The sequence below is a fragment of the Pelmatolapia mariae genome, linkage group LG14 (assembly GCF_036321145.2).
Source record: "Pelmatolapia mariae isolate MD_Pm_ZW linkage group LG14, Pm_UMD_F_2, whole genome shotgun sequence".
Taxonomy (NCBI): Eukaryota; Metazoa; Chordata; class Actinopteri; order Cichliformes; family Cichlidae; genus Pelmatolapia; species Pelmatolapia mariae.
Genome location: NC_086239.1, coordinates 9,139,260 through 9,154,077, shown reverse-complemented (window position 1 = coordinate 9,154,077; position 14,818 = coordinate 9,139,260). Strand labels below are relative to the sequence as shown.

The window sequence follows — 14,818 nt, the reverse complement described above, 5'->3', positions numbered from 1 at the left end:
GTGTAGTTATGGTTACCAAACCGGAGAAGTGAATTAATACGCAGACGTTTTCTTTTCATTTATAAAATTCAGCTAAAGTTGAGAGATTTTGTTCAAAGTGTTTGTCCTTTTGTCTGTTTGCACCTGCCTCACCATTATCTGCCATAATATACTGACCTTTTGCACATATATGTATATACTTCTTCACTTTTTCAAATATCAGCTTAAAGATGTTCGACACATTGTTTTTCACTTTTACTATTCTTTAGAATGAAACATATTTATTACTGTAACCAGACTGCATTTATTTAGACATCAGTCATTACTTTATGGTTGAATCTTGTCCTTCCGTGAGGCTGACATACAGTACTGCTATGGGGCAGTCAGGTCTCTTCATGCGTGTAAATGCAGAGAGAAGGTCTTTCTGCAGTGTGAATCATTATAACTCCTTTGTGGGGGGGGGGGGGGTTCAGCTAGTTTTCATTTTGGTATTTATTTATGACAGAATTCTCATGGGCCTCATGATCCCTCTTGTGTCACCACTTTTATGTTTTGTTTTGTTTTTTTGTTATTTATTTAATTTTTTTTTACAACCAGCATTTCTATTTTACACAGAAAAAAAGGGAATCCAATGAAAAATCTGACGTTACATTATGGATTTAGAAAATGTTCCTGCTGTAATTATGGGTGGTCTATTGATCAAGTGGAGCTGCTGTGACAGCTGTTATTAGGCTGACACTGAGAGTTATTGCACATTTTATGAAATTGCTGGGCAGTAAAACTTTATGCTCTGTATTAACTAGATCTGTATAATTAATAAAAATGATTAAAAGTGAAATGTTTTAACTATGGTCCCGATCCAGGCTGATAAACAAAATTGCAGATTGTGAGAAATAGGTGTAGCGGATTATTGAAATATGTCCAAAAATAAATGAAGCCAAAAAAAAAAAGACTGTACAATTCTAATGAGTTTGAAAGCCAATATTTGACACGATCACCTTTTTTCTTCAACACAGTCTGAACAGAATGTCTTTAATTAGTCTTCAGGAATAGTTCTCCAGGCTCCTTGAAGGACATTCAAAGCTCTTCTTTGGATGTTTCTGCACTTTGTTGGCATCATACGCTATATTATGCCTGTCAAACTGTGTTATCTTTCACTTTTCATAGATTCAACTAAAACTAATAGTGTTTTTTGCAGACTGCTTGTAATAAAGTATCTAAAGATATGATTTAAAATTGCTTATTTGCTAAATTGTCTGTTATGTCTAGACACAACACTGGTTTATCCCTTCAGTTTGGCACCTTTTTATGCTTAAATTACTCAGTGTTTAATATCTTAACAAAACAAAAACATCCCTAATCACTGCACAATACTACAATAAAAACTGTTACCACTGATTAACTTTAAATAACAAACAATTGGTTCTTTTTATAGATATGGATATTTTATGGATAGTTCTACTACCTGATGAGTTACACTTTAAGTTACACGCTGGTATGTCACTGGATCCTGTCACATATATAATACTGGCATGATATGGTTCCACTGGTCCACCAAGACTGAGACCTAACCCATCACCCCAAACAGCTGTGGCTGATGGCTGACTCAACCTGAGTCTGGTTTTGCCAGAGTTTTCTTCCTGTTATAAATGGGAGTTTTTCCGTCCCACTGTTGCCAAGTACTTGTTGTTTGGTGCTATATAAATATAATTGAATTGAAATTAATTGAATTAAGATAGAAAGGTCACTGAAAATTTATATAAAGCTGCTTTGAATAGACCTGTGATGCAACATTTCTGGCCCAATAGAACAACAGTGCCCCAATCCATAGGACCTGAAAAGTCTCTGAATGGTTTGATGAGTGTGAAAATCATGGAAATCATATGATACAGCCTGTGCAGTCACTAGATCTCAACTCAGCTGAACATTTATGAAAGATTTTGATCCCGGGGGTAAACAGTACCATAAACCATATCATCAAAACACCAGTATGTCTTTAAACAGTGTTTTCCAATGTTTCCAAGTAGATTACCAGATACTTGGCCCAACAAGCAGTATAGCACAGATTAAGTCAAAGCATAGTTGTTGCTGGTTTTTTTGTTTTGTTTTTTTTAAGTAAAGCAGACATTGATAGTGATGACATAAGCAAAAAAGATGCTGACATTTATGCACACATAAAGCTGCGGCATCTAGCCCTCTGCTGGACTGACACGGTGCTGCTGGAGGCTTTTACACAGCTGTTTCTGAAAAGCAAATGTGCAAAAGATACTGACCACTATAATACACAATCTATATTTATCTGAGACAGCATTTAATTATGTGTGTTCATTATGGGTGTGTGAGAGTATTTTAAATATAGTAGTGAGTAACAGCCAGTGCTGCTGTGTGTTTTATTTACTTGGACACACCTACAGCTTTTGGAAGATAAAATGAAACTTTAATGATCCCTGTAACCAAACTGGGTCACTGCGGCACAAGACAGAGTGTTGGAAACTGGGTATAAAAATTGAAACAAATCAGTCAATTTGGCACAACATTGTTGATTTCAGCTTGCGGAACATGATTGTGAACAATGAGATGTGTCGGATAACAACAGGAGGACTTCCACAATGGAAATTTAAAAAAACAAATACAAACAAATTGTAGAAGATATGACAATATGCAAATGATTATCTAGCCAAAAAATGAAAAATGCTGATTTGGACATATTAAGTCACAGAAAGTACAGAAAAGGTGCAGAGTGATCGTCACGGTGAACGTCACGCTGGTGTGGAATGAGTGTAAATGTGCCTATATGGATTTTCCCACCTGTCTTTGACACAGTGACCTTTTGATGTTGCGTTTTTACAGTGTGGTCCAGTGTAGAGAGCGTGGATGGAGCGGGGGGTGCAGGGGGCGGCAGAGGGAGGGAGCTGTGCATACGCCATATATGGGCACACCACCGACTCTGCATCGCTATTGGCTGCGGGCCTTATGCAGCTGCTTGTCAACAAGATGGCCTTCCTCCTCTCGCCGTTTTGACACTGATTATTTTGGTATCCCCGAGAACATACCGTAAAAGCTTGTGTCACTTCTAAATAGATAGTGGTCGAGCGGCTGTTGATAGTCCTAACAAGGCCTACGGTCAGCTAGACTGTGTCCAGAGAGCTGACAAGCACGCCATCCTCGTTGGCTGCCACCACTAAGACAAGGTTGATAAATAGAAAGTAGCTGCTGGCTAATGACGACGTTAGCCTGCGAGTGAGCTAGCTTAGCTACGTGGACACGGATAGTTAACTCGTGTCACCTGCATTTGACCAGACAGACTGATCTGGTTGGAGCGAAATTCAGCGAGGAGACACTTGTCATCGACAGCCTGTTGGTTAAGAAGGTTGTCTGCTTCAGTTAAAACCACTGAGGTAAGCCAGCTGCCAAAATACAACGCTCAGGGTCTTTTTTAAAAATCGTAGCTTGCTAGCAAGCGTTGTCATGTTATTATGCAGGTAAGTTGTGCTATTCAGCTAGCAACCTTGGTAGCTACTAACCGACCTGTTTGCTATGTGTGACTACTCATTAATAATCTATATGAAGTATTCAAGTCTGTAGAAGATTTTTTAGGTTACCCTCGACGTTAGGTTATGTTAATTATTAAAGTGTTGGAAACTTGACCAATAAGGTGATGGGGATTTTTACGTTACTACGCCGCTGTGTAAGCTAACTGTTTGCTGCTTGCTCAGCCAGCTACTGGATTCCCAAAGACATTGAGATGATAACGAGCATCAAATGATTACAATAATAACAACAACAAAAATAAGAGTATTTGTTGCTGGCGATGGTGTTTTGTGATGCCCCACTTGTTGGTTGAGAGTGTGGAGAGGTTGGCAGTATTTCAGCTAGTTTTCAGAGTTGTTTGGTTACCTTAAACACAACTAGGAAAGGTAAGGGATAACCTGCAGGCCTCCGATAGCGAAGACTAAATACTCCGTGGCACAAATATCTAGATATATGCACTGCGATAGAAAATAAAATAAACTTCTTTCGTATAATGTTGTTTGTTTATAAGCCCATATGAAGAAGTCTAAAGGAAATCTGTTTTTGTGACTGTAGCTTAAACTCTATTTTAAAAAGTCCATCTTACACGGAGTTCAGTTTGATGTGATTTTGTTTGCGAGTGTTTGATTTGCCCTCCTCCTTTCAGATGTTCAGTTGGATAACACTGTTGACACAGTGGCCTTTGTGATTGAATCAAAACTTGCATCACAGTCTAATTTGTGATGTTTCAGCACAAACGTGCAGACACACACAGACGCAGTGAGTCCTGCAGTCCACTCAGCCACACTCCCCAGGTATCCAGACAGAAAGCCTGCTCTCACGTAATGTTCCTGGGCAGACTGCTGGAGCAGTGCGCTCTGCCCTATTGTTGTGTTGACAGTTTGCAGCAAAGCTGGCCTGCTGGCTGCTCGTCTGTTGCATTGTCTTCATGCAGGGAGGGAGATTGAGCTAAGGCTTTTTGGCATGCTTGGGTCCCATCATTCGTCAGCTTTTGCCCGTCTGGCTGAAATGCTGTGAAAAAGAGAGCGGGAGAGCTGGAGGATGGTTGGAAGGAGTTTGAGTTACTCTCACTCTCTTAGTGTTATTCAGGCTGACTTCTTTGCAAAGATGGCATTAGACCAGGAGCTGACAGTCTTAAAGGGAAAAACAGCAACACCATCTTAAGTTAAATGCTTTGGTTCAGCATCTGCTAATCCGCCTCGTTAAACCTTAAATTAGAGTTTACAGGGATGTAGTACACTGTGTGTTCAGAACTGTGCTCACCTGGTGAGAGTGAAACTGCTCTTCATTTGTATAGGGAAATGAGTCCCTCCAGCAGAAATGGAGTTTTGATGTAAAAGGTCAAACCTGCAAATCTGTTCTAACAGCAGGATTTTGCGAGCAAATAAATACCTTTTTATATGTGTTGTGTGGAGCTATATTGTCCAAATTTCCATAGTAATCAACAGGCATTTGGCTCTGACAGAACAGCTGAGTAAAACATTTGCTTTTGCAGTTGTGTAGTTGACATTTCTTCAGTAGGCTTCAGTAGCACCATCATTGCATGAGATGGGGCAGTAGCTCATATTGTCCATGTCTTACCTGGTGTTTACATCTAGGCTGTGGAATTCGGTGTGTACTTTCTACATGCGCTAAGTCATTATTGTTGTTTTTACTCTTTTTTGTTTATTTGGCAGTTTGTGTATGTAAATACACAGTTAAAGAATTGGTGGTATCAATCGCTACCTTTATGTTGGGACAGGTTTGGAGGGATTAGTTTGTTACAGGATGCGTAAAACCAAGCTTTTATTCGCAGCAACTGGCTCTAATGAATAGGGAATAACTTACAATAGCTGGTCAGTCTAGTACAAAATATTATAACTGAAAGAGAAATTAATCTCCAGCTTTGTCTAGGTCTTGATGTACAAAAACAAAACAGGAGTACACCTTCTCTCACACATGCTCTTTATGTGCAGACCTCAAGTATACACGAGTCCACGCATATACGTTTGTTTTTTGTTTGTTTTGTTTTTTTGAGCAAACTGATTTTAAGATGAATTTTTAATCATCATATTTATCACTGTTAGTTTTTACAAACATGGCTAAATAAACCAACATACAACTTGCTATTCACAAAGTTCATTACAAATATTACAAATAACATATTGTGAATTTAGGTTTATTAGACAGCTGCTGCTGCTGCTTCTTGTGGTGGTGATAATTATTGAGGATAGCTTGTAGTGAGTGCTATAAATAGCTGCAGCAGTATATATTGGTGTGCTTTTCTTGTATAAACTGATATGCTTTTGCCTCTCATTAGTAGTGTGGCAAAAAGACTACTTTAAAGCTAAAAATAGGTGTATAGCACAGCCAATAACATTTGAGATTTATACATTTTTACATCTTGACACACAGCATAACAGAATAAATGTGTAAGCGCTTTTCTTTGTGCATACTCACAGTTGAGTTGTGAATCAATTGTTTTGAGTGTTCTGCGTTGTACTGCAGTGCACTATAATGTGGCCCAATAACACAAATGTAGGCTCAGAAGGGCAATAATCATGGGGCGTGATCATTTGAGGATGTGGAATTACGATACAGTGTGTCATTCGCAGTTTCTGTGTCAGAATTGTTACACCCCTGGGATAGTTAAGATGACAGGTTAACTTCAAAGTTTCATAATTGACTAAATCACCGTCATAACTAAATGAATCACCTTCATATCTCTATGATGTCTCCTTAAAGGAAGAGTTAAGCTGGTCAAACAATTAATGTGTTGTCATTTAAATGTATACTTATTTAGCATACACAGCCTGGAAATTGCTGTTCACCTGGGCTATCTGGTTGCATTCGTGTTCTGATGTACTATTAGTCAGTCATCTGACAACAGATGCAAGGAGTTATGCAATATCAGTGGAACTGCCTGTTAAGCTTTATGGAAACGGAGAATACAGTGAGTGAATACAGAGAGCAGGAAGTAAAAGAATAGACTTTGAAAGCTGCTAAAACCCAGAGGAGCAACCTGGCTGAGTCCCACTGCTTGCCAGAATTTCATAGAACTGAGCAGTTTTGTTCTTTGCCAGTGCCAACACATCCACGAATAGAGAAAGAGGGTTTTCTCCAACCTTCTTTTAATTCTGTTTTTTGTTAGTTTCCTTATAGGTAGGAAAGTAGAAGGAAAACACAAAAATAAAAATGTGACTGTTTTTTGTTTTTGTTGGTTGTGTGTGGGGTTTTTTGTATTTAAAAAATGTTTTTAGATTTTTATTTTTTAATTGCCATTTTTATATTTACAGGAATGTAGGTGCTATAAAGTCTGGTCTGCAGTTTAAAGTGGCTGATGACGTGTTGCGTGTGAGAGACTTCATAATAGATTGCTGCTGTGGGCAGGCATTCTCTCTTCTGACCCCTCTTATTATGCCATCCAGTATGGTATGAAAGATGGATTGCTTGCAGTGAGAATAGGGAGAGAGAAATGGATAAAAAGGAGGCCGAGAATAAAAGCGTTCAATAGACATCTGTAAGGGGTCGTGGAGCGAGGCAGGAAAAAGGGCTCGCTAGCTTTTTTTTTTTTTTATTTATTTTTTTATTCCTCACAACAGTATAATCTCAGCTCTTAGCCGTGTTGTTGCTGTGTGATTATAGAGGAAGCGTTTGAATTGGTTCACCACACTGTGTGGGCGGTGTTTGGTTTTTGCACCTCTCTGAGCCATTCCATTAGTCCAAATGTACAAAGCACCACCCATCCAGTGTGTCAGACGAGAGGCACAACCAACGAAAATGGAAAGCAGGGTTCGGTAAAAAACAGTCATACAGTAAACAGGTCTTCGATTAGCTGTGTTATCAGGCAAGGTAGGTTCGAGAACTGCCAACCACTGGGGGATTTCAAGTGTTGCAATACTAGTTTATGTGATCCATTAAAACACACCCTGTATGAACTTAAATGGCCATTTCTCCTTAGCAGTTGGGATTACAATACATAGATGATCACCAGCTTTTGCACAGTGCCAACTTGTTGTTCTATCTGGGAATATTTATTATGGCCTGTAGTAGAATAATCTCCCCTGTCACCCTTTCTAAGAATGGGTGGAGGAAATCACAAGAAACATTAATCATAACTGAATGAAAAAGGGTGGACCCAACCTCAGGAGAACCGTGTATGACCTAGATGAACTTCAGCACCAAACGGGTACTGTACCAGTCGATCAAAAGTTAAACACAGAAAGTTAATTACAGATAAACAAAGCTGCTTTTTGTGAAAACTCACTGGAGCCTGCTTCATATCTAAACCCAGAGATCTGAGCAGACACGCCACACAAGAAGCAAGAGAGGGCTCAGTTGTTGATATCATTTATAGTATGACAACTGAACATGTCAACATGGTGTTCAACACAGCGAGCAGTTGTTACTGCTGTTGTCTCATCTTGCCATGGCTGTAAAAACTTCTCATGCAGTGTAGGGCTGCCACAAACGATTATTTTGATAGTCGACTAGTCACCGATTATTTTTGCAATTAGTCGATTAATCAGATCCTGCGTCCATTGGGCTTAAAACCTACAGCTTATTGCACCAGCATGCATCTGCTCTTATATAACTATCATTAAATTACAGCTTGAAGTGTTTAAGGTATGTCCTAACTAAAAATAAAGACACGATGATAGTTTATTAAACTTTTAATGAATTTTGCAGATTGTCTCGGTGGAGTTTAATAAACTCGGCCGTCTGTTCTTTCTATGTAAAATATAATAGGACACTGGAGTAAATTCTCTACCATTTCACACTTCTGTTTAATCAGTTCTGTTTGACATTGATTCAGCTGTGTAAAAACTATAACTTTAATCTCAGCCAAACCAATTTACTGAGGAACAAATAAAACACTGAAAAAAGCCAAACAATAACATTTTTAAATTATCTGAGTGACTTGTATATCATGTTTAACCTGAGTAGCGAAAGACCGCGGGGGGTTTGAAAATGATGTGCCGGGAGTTCGCTGTTCTCGCCGGCTCTAGTGAGCCTTGAACCCCAGCTAGCTATCGAGCTGGTGGGTAACAGACGTCTCCGAAAACGTTGGAGCACTTTTGCAAATATGTGATGCCTTGATAAACCGAGCAGATATTTGAAGTTTACACAGCTGCATTCTCGCCTGAAAATATGTTAAAAGTTTATTTTGTGACCCAGAAAGAGTAATAAGAGTAATATTAAAACTAAGTAGCTGCCGCCATTGTTGGAAACTGGAATTGGCTGGGCCGCGCTATGAATTCTGAGCTAGGTTGGGCCATGAAGGATACACCCGACCCATCCTTCAAATCTGGGGAAATGAAGGACGCATTTTTCGGCCGCATTTGGGGGAGTCTTTGAATTTGGACAGGCTTCGCCACGTCGCTGTAACGTAATTGGCCTACAAATGCGGCCTCTGAAGGATGCGGCCGCTAAATTTGGACACAGCTACGATACCGGACACTGCTTCTTCTTCTTCGGGGTTTAACGGCAGCTGGCATCCTTGGACATGCAGTGCTGCCATCGTCTGTTTCAGTTCGTTATTACACTCTTAAATCCTACTACTTATTCTTGCGTCTTTTGGGATCTTACAAAGCTTCAAACGACACGTCAACTATTAAATTAGTCGTCGACGATTTTAATAGTCGACGTAATTGTGACTAGTCGACTAATTGTGGCAGCCCTAATGCAGTGCTTTAGAGTCTTCACATTATTTATATAGGGGTCAGGATGTCCCCGTCAACATAGTCTGACAGTCGTTTTTAACAAAATATTGACATTTGTGAAGGGTCAGTGAACGAATCAAACATGATTCAAACTACATTTAAGCTGGGGTGGGAGGTCAGTTTTTACATCTGTATTTCTGTGGTTACAGTCAGGTCTGCTTTAACAGTTTAAACATATTGCTTACGACTGACAGATGAGGTGCAATTATTCAAGCTGTTCTCAGATGTCATGGACACTTTCAGGTTAGCAGTGTGCCAAACATGTTGCTCTGTTGCCACTTGTTCTTTAAGTGTGCCGGCACGTTCCTGGCAGTCCGTACAGCTGGCATAGCTGCTGATGCAAAGCATGCTGGGTGGACTAAAGGCTTTCCCTCTTAGCCTGCAGCATACGCTCCTTGGCAGGGAGAAAAGGGTGAGGACAGGGAAAAGGACTACAACAGTTTCACTACTAACCCGCCTTCTCTGCTGTTTGCTAAAAATAGATCCATCATATGCCTGCATGCTCCTCCCTGTTTTGCCTTCTATTAAGTCCTCTTTGAAGCCTGGAGATGCAGAGGGAGCGGGGGGGAGAGAGAGGAGCGTCCATTTGGTTCTTTTGTGTTCTGTCTTTCATCCCTTTCATCTGCAGGCCACAGACCCCAAACCTGAAATGGAATCCCTTTAATTCGATTTTAGAGGCTCCAAAGCAAGTGAGATGATCTTGGTGCACAGTAGCAAATGTAACAGCTTAATCAGGTTTGGCCAGAGTAGGAGGCAGACCAGTTGTGATTAGTCCAACAGCAGTAGGATGATTGTTCTGTTCTCACCCGTTTAGCGGCGCTGAATGTGAACTCTGCGAATACTTCACAGCAGCTGTTGAGGACAGCCCCAGTTGGCCATTGATTATCTGACTTGATCTCAGCACTGATGAACACTGGCGAACTGCAGTTTAACTTTTTCTCTTCTTCTTTCCTCTTCTACTCCCTTTTCCCTCTATCCTGTCGTTGTAGGTTGTATGCCCAGCGCCCATCAGGTTGGCTCTAGGACAGGGAGCCGACAATGAGAGCTCCGGGTGTTTGCTGGCCAGTGTAGATGCCGATATGCCACGGTGGTCCGCATCCTGATGGACCGAGACACCTTCTCCCACATCCGGCTGTGGTGCCCACGCCCCTTTGGCACCTACTCCCAGAACAAAGCTAGGAATCCAGGCTCAGGGGGGAGTGGTGGAGGTAGTGGTGGTGTGGCAGGGTCCCCCTCCCTCTGCAAGTCTGAGCCCTCTTCAGGTGCCAGAAATGAAGATGTAGGGATGATAGTGGGGGTGCACGAGCAGAATGGAGAAGAGGAGGGTGTGGGTTCAGAGAACACTCCACCTGAACCTGAGCTTGACTCCAGCTCCCTCACACAGAACCAAGCCACTCAACCCCCTTCAGCCCCTCCTACACCACCCTCCTCTGGGTCCCAGATGGAAGATGGCCGTGTTTTGTTAGACACCTGGTATGTTATTAAGCCAGGTAATACCAAGGAGAAGATTGCCTTCTTTGTTGCGCACCAGTTCAGTGGTGCTGGACAGCCTAGACCCAGTGCAATGAAGGTAAGGAGGTGAAACAGTAAACAAGTATTGTATTTATTTATTTTGTAGTTATATAATTTTTTTGTAAGATATTTTAGTTAGAATTAAGACAAAGAACTAAATGCATTTTTTTTTTTTTTTTTTTTAAACAGGTCAAAGGTAACTGGGCAACTGACTGCAGTAAAGCCAAAAGGCGGAGGCGATGTTCATCCTATGACCCTCCGACACGCTCCCAGGCCTCAGAGTCGCTTCTCAGCAATGACCCCTCCCTTACACCTCCCAGCCCTGATGAACCACAGCTGGGAGGGGTGAATGAAACGGACCTGCTTTCAGTCGCAGAGATGGTTGCCTTGGTTGAGCAGAGGACTGCCATGGCCCTTCAAGGGATTGTGGGTGTTCATGGTAACCAACACCACCACCAGCCCTCTATTACCACACAGAGCCCGGGCCTTACCCACCACCAGCACACTCTTCTGCGGGGCACAGTGTCAGACCCCTCTCCTATGGTTTTTGTGTCAGACAGTTCCAGTGGTCAACCCTCCAAAGAGGTCCAGAAGTCGTCGTCTCCCATCCAGACAGACCAGCAGCTTGAGGAGCAGCAGCAGGAGACATTCAGGGTTGCCCAGGCCATTGCGCACTTTGAGTCCCAGAACCTGGAGAATCAGCTCCATCTGGGCCCTGGTTCTGGAATAGAGTCCTGTAATCAAGACAGGGGAAGGGAGTGTAGGAGAGGAGGTGAGTCTGGTACGGTAACACCTCCTCCACCCCCCAGCCACAGTCATGGTGAGGTTAGGATAGCTTTCAGAGTGTCAAATCTGGACCCACGGTCTCAACTGGAGCCAGCTGGCAGGTCCCGCTGTATGTTTATGAGCTGTGGTGGTGGGAGTAATCAGGCAGCAGCCAGGGCCAAAGAGAAAATTACCTGTGACCTATACCAGCTCGTCAGTCCCTCATCAAGAGACCCTAGTAGTCTGCTGCTTGCTGCCACAACTGCTACCCCGAAACCAGATGGAGACCTCCATCACCCAGACAGGCCGGCCTGTGGCAGCCCAGACCCAACCCAGGAGCTCTCTTCTGGGGAGAAGAAGGCTGTAGGTGTAGGAAGGGAGCGAGTGACTGGTTTCCATGTGGAGGTGGTGGTGACAGGTGCTGTGGATCAGTGTGTGTTTTATGGCAAGGACAGTACAGAGAATGTGCAGGAGGAGACTGTATGTTTTGCTATGCCTAATGGGGGAGGGGGCAGTGGGGGTGTTGGAAACTCTACTGACCCCTCATGTGACGATCCCCCTCCTGGACAGCTCTTTTTCCTTCAGCCCCCTCGGGCTGAGGAGGAGGATGTAAAAGGAACGGGCCCTGGCAGTGGGTCAGGAATGTGCTCTTTGGACTGCGCCAACAACAACAGTCCTGGGGCAGGGGTGGCAGTGGGCTCAGGGGAGCGGGCGACCCGACCAGACTCTCCTAGCGTTGGAGAAGACTGTTCAGACCCTTCACTGTGTCGCCTCTACCGTCACGTTTCCCATGACTTCCTGGAGATCCGCTTTCAGATTCAGCGACTCCTTGAACCTCGACAGTACATGCTACTGCTCCCTGACCACATCATGGTCAACATCTTCAGCTACCTGCCAACGCGCTCGTTGGCAGCCCTCAAGTGCACCTGCCACTACTTCAAGGTGTTGATTGAGACATATGGGGTGCGGGCTGTGGATTCACGGTGGAATCAAGACCCTCTCTATAGAGATGACCCCTGCAAGCAGTGTAAGCGACAATATGAGCGCGGGGATGTTTCTTTGTGCCGTTGGCACCCCAAACCTTACCACCATGACCTGCCTTATGGACGTTCCTACTGGATGTGCTGCCGGCGTACAGATAAGGACACGCCAGGCTGCCGTGTTGGACTCCATGATAACAACTGGGTCCAGCAGCCTGCTGATGGCTCTCAACCCACCCGCACCAAGCGGGAAGACAGAAGGGAGGAAGCTAGGTAGAGAAGAAAGGGCACACCTCACATATACCAACTCTCATCTCATTCTGTGCACCTCCTTCTTTCCCACTCTCATCTGATCAGAGGACAAACAGGAACAGAGAGGATCAGCACTCCAGGACTGTTTTGTTTTTCTTTGCTGCAGCACTCCTTCCTCATACCTGCCCTCAGTAGGTGGTGTTTCAGTGGTAAAGAAGGAAGAGAGGTGTGTCACTCTCCTTGCCTTGTTTGTTTTTGTTTTTTGAAGCCCTCCAGAATCCCTCTCTCCCCCACTGTGCTCCAGAGTGGTCACTTTAAAAGTTTCCATACCAGGGTTGGGGTCCCCTACTGCTGCTGTTATTCAACCCTTTTTCTGCCTCTTAATCATTCGGGTTCTTGTCTAACTCTGCACATGGTTGTTAGGTAATACATGTGAAAACTTTGCAGTGTATTTGATTGAGATTAGCATTCATAAAGTGACGCATAAAAATGTAATGCCCTAGAGCCTGCTTATTATGATTATTATTATTATTATTATTATTATTATTCCCAGAACTTGTTCTATGTTTCTGTGTCGTATCACAAACTTCCATGTTTGCTGTACAATGGTGCTTCAAGGAATGAGCTGTACCGAGTCCAACAGATGTAAAACTTTTCAGTGGTGGAATGTTCAGCATTAATATAGAAATGTGATTGTATAAAGCAAACTTGATTTTTTTTCTTTTCCGTTGTACAAGGTTGCCATTTGTACCTGTCCTGCACCATGCATTTCTATTTTCTGAATGTGCTGTAATGTTGTACACGTCGATCAGTCCCCTGATAATGCTGCTGAAATCATTGCCTGTGTCACTGATGTTAATTCTGAAATAGCCATTGGTTAATGACAGGCACAGTCTCTGCACACTGGCTGAGACTGAGATTTTAGGGCCGTGTCATAGTTTCAGATTGGACCCTAACCTTGCTGACCAGCCATAAAGAGGAGCCACTGAGAACTTTCTGGTTTACAGAGAATCATGGGAGATGAACCTGATTAAGTTCAGGGGGATTGAATTGGGGGGGGGGAAGAGAAACTTGATGTCACTTTGGAAAGGCCTGATGTCACTTTGTATGGTTTGATTGACTTGGTTGTTTGCCGTTTTTTGTTTTTATTTTTTTGTTTTCTTTGGCTGTTTTTTGGGTGTGTGTGTGTCAGATTGTTTGCTGTTGTATTTGCTTTTATTTTGAGGACTGAGTTCTCCCTGTACCAGTCTGTCACCCTACTCAACCTGCAAAGATTTCTTTTTAAGTATTCTATGTTTGTTTTAACCCCTAGCTCTCTTCCTTTCTTCCACCCCCCTCCGTCCTCCGATCTGGCAGAGGGCAGTGTTTGCCAAAGCTGTCATTCATGCTTTGAAGTGGGTTAAACCAACTACCACATGCCGCAGAAACTCTACACCAGCTTCCAGCCTTAAAAGCCCCCCTACCTCTTACCCACCCTGCAGGAGACTGAGGCATCAGATACCTCACAGATGATCAAGAGTATTGGGAGTTGCACAGGACCCTGTAAGTGGCTAGATTTCAGATGCTCGACAGACTTCATTCAGCTCTTCTGGATCCACCCAAAACTCTTAGAGTGGGAGTGTAAGATGAACAGTGCCTGGTGACTGCTCTGACTCTCCATTCTTAGGGAGGGGAAAACAAAAAGCCACCTCCTTCTCTCCCTCTGCCTTTCTCTCTCTTGCTTTTACACTCCCAGACCCCCCCTCCCCTCCCCGCAAGCTGACAGACTGGACATTAAAGAACTGATGTGATGAATGATGCTGAAACTCTGCATGGAGATGGGAAGGTGGTTGAATAGTTATGGGAGACCTCTGTGGGTTTCAGATGTGTACAATGCTCATGGGAAATATCTGCTTAAATAAAAACAGAAGTGATGATTAAAACTGGAAATCTGAATCACTACCTGGTTTGTGTGGTGTCTCAACAGCCAAGTTATGATTACAAGTCAATCTGTGTCACTGTCACTAAGTCCCTGCATATTTATGGAGTAATATTAGAGCCGACTCAATTATTGGACACAATACAAATCACCTTTTTCCCTCCCTTGAAACTGCTTTT

At 42.9% G+C, this 14,818-nt stretch overlaps 1 protein-coding gene across 1 annotated transcript; it reads left to right on the top strand.

Annotated features, from left to right (window-relative positions):
* Positions 1-2,953: 2,953 nt before the first annotated feature.
* On the top strand, positions 2,954-14,653 carry fbxo46 (F-box protein 46). Its single transcript, XM_063493676.1, has 3 exons — positions 2,954-3,377; positions 10,202-10,782; positions 10,914-14,653. The coding sequence occupies exons 2-3, from the start codon at positions 10,315-10,317 to the stop codon at positions 12,744-12,746; spliced, it is 2,301 nt and encodes a 766-aa protein (XP_063349746.1). The 5' UTR covers positions 2,954-3,377; positions 10,202-10,314; the 3' UTR covers positions 12,747-14,653.
* Positions 14,654-14,818: the final 165 nt, after the last annotated feature.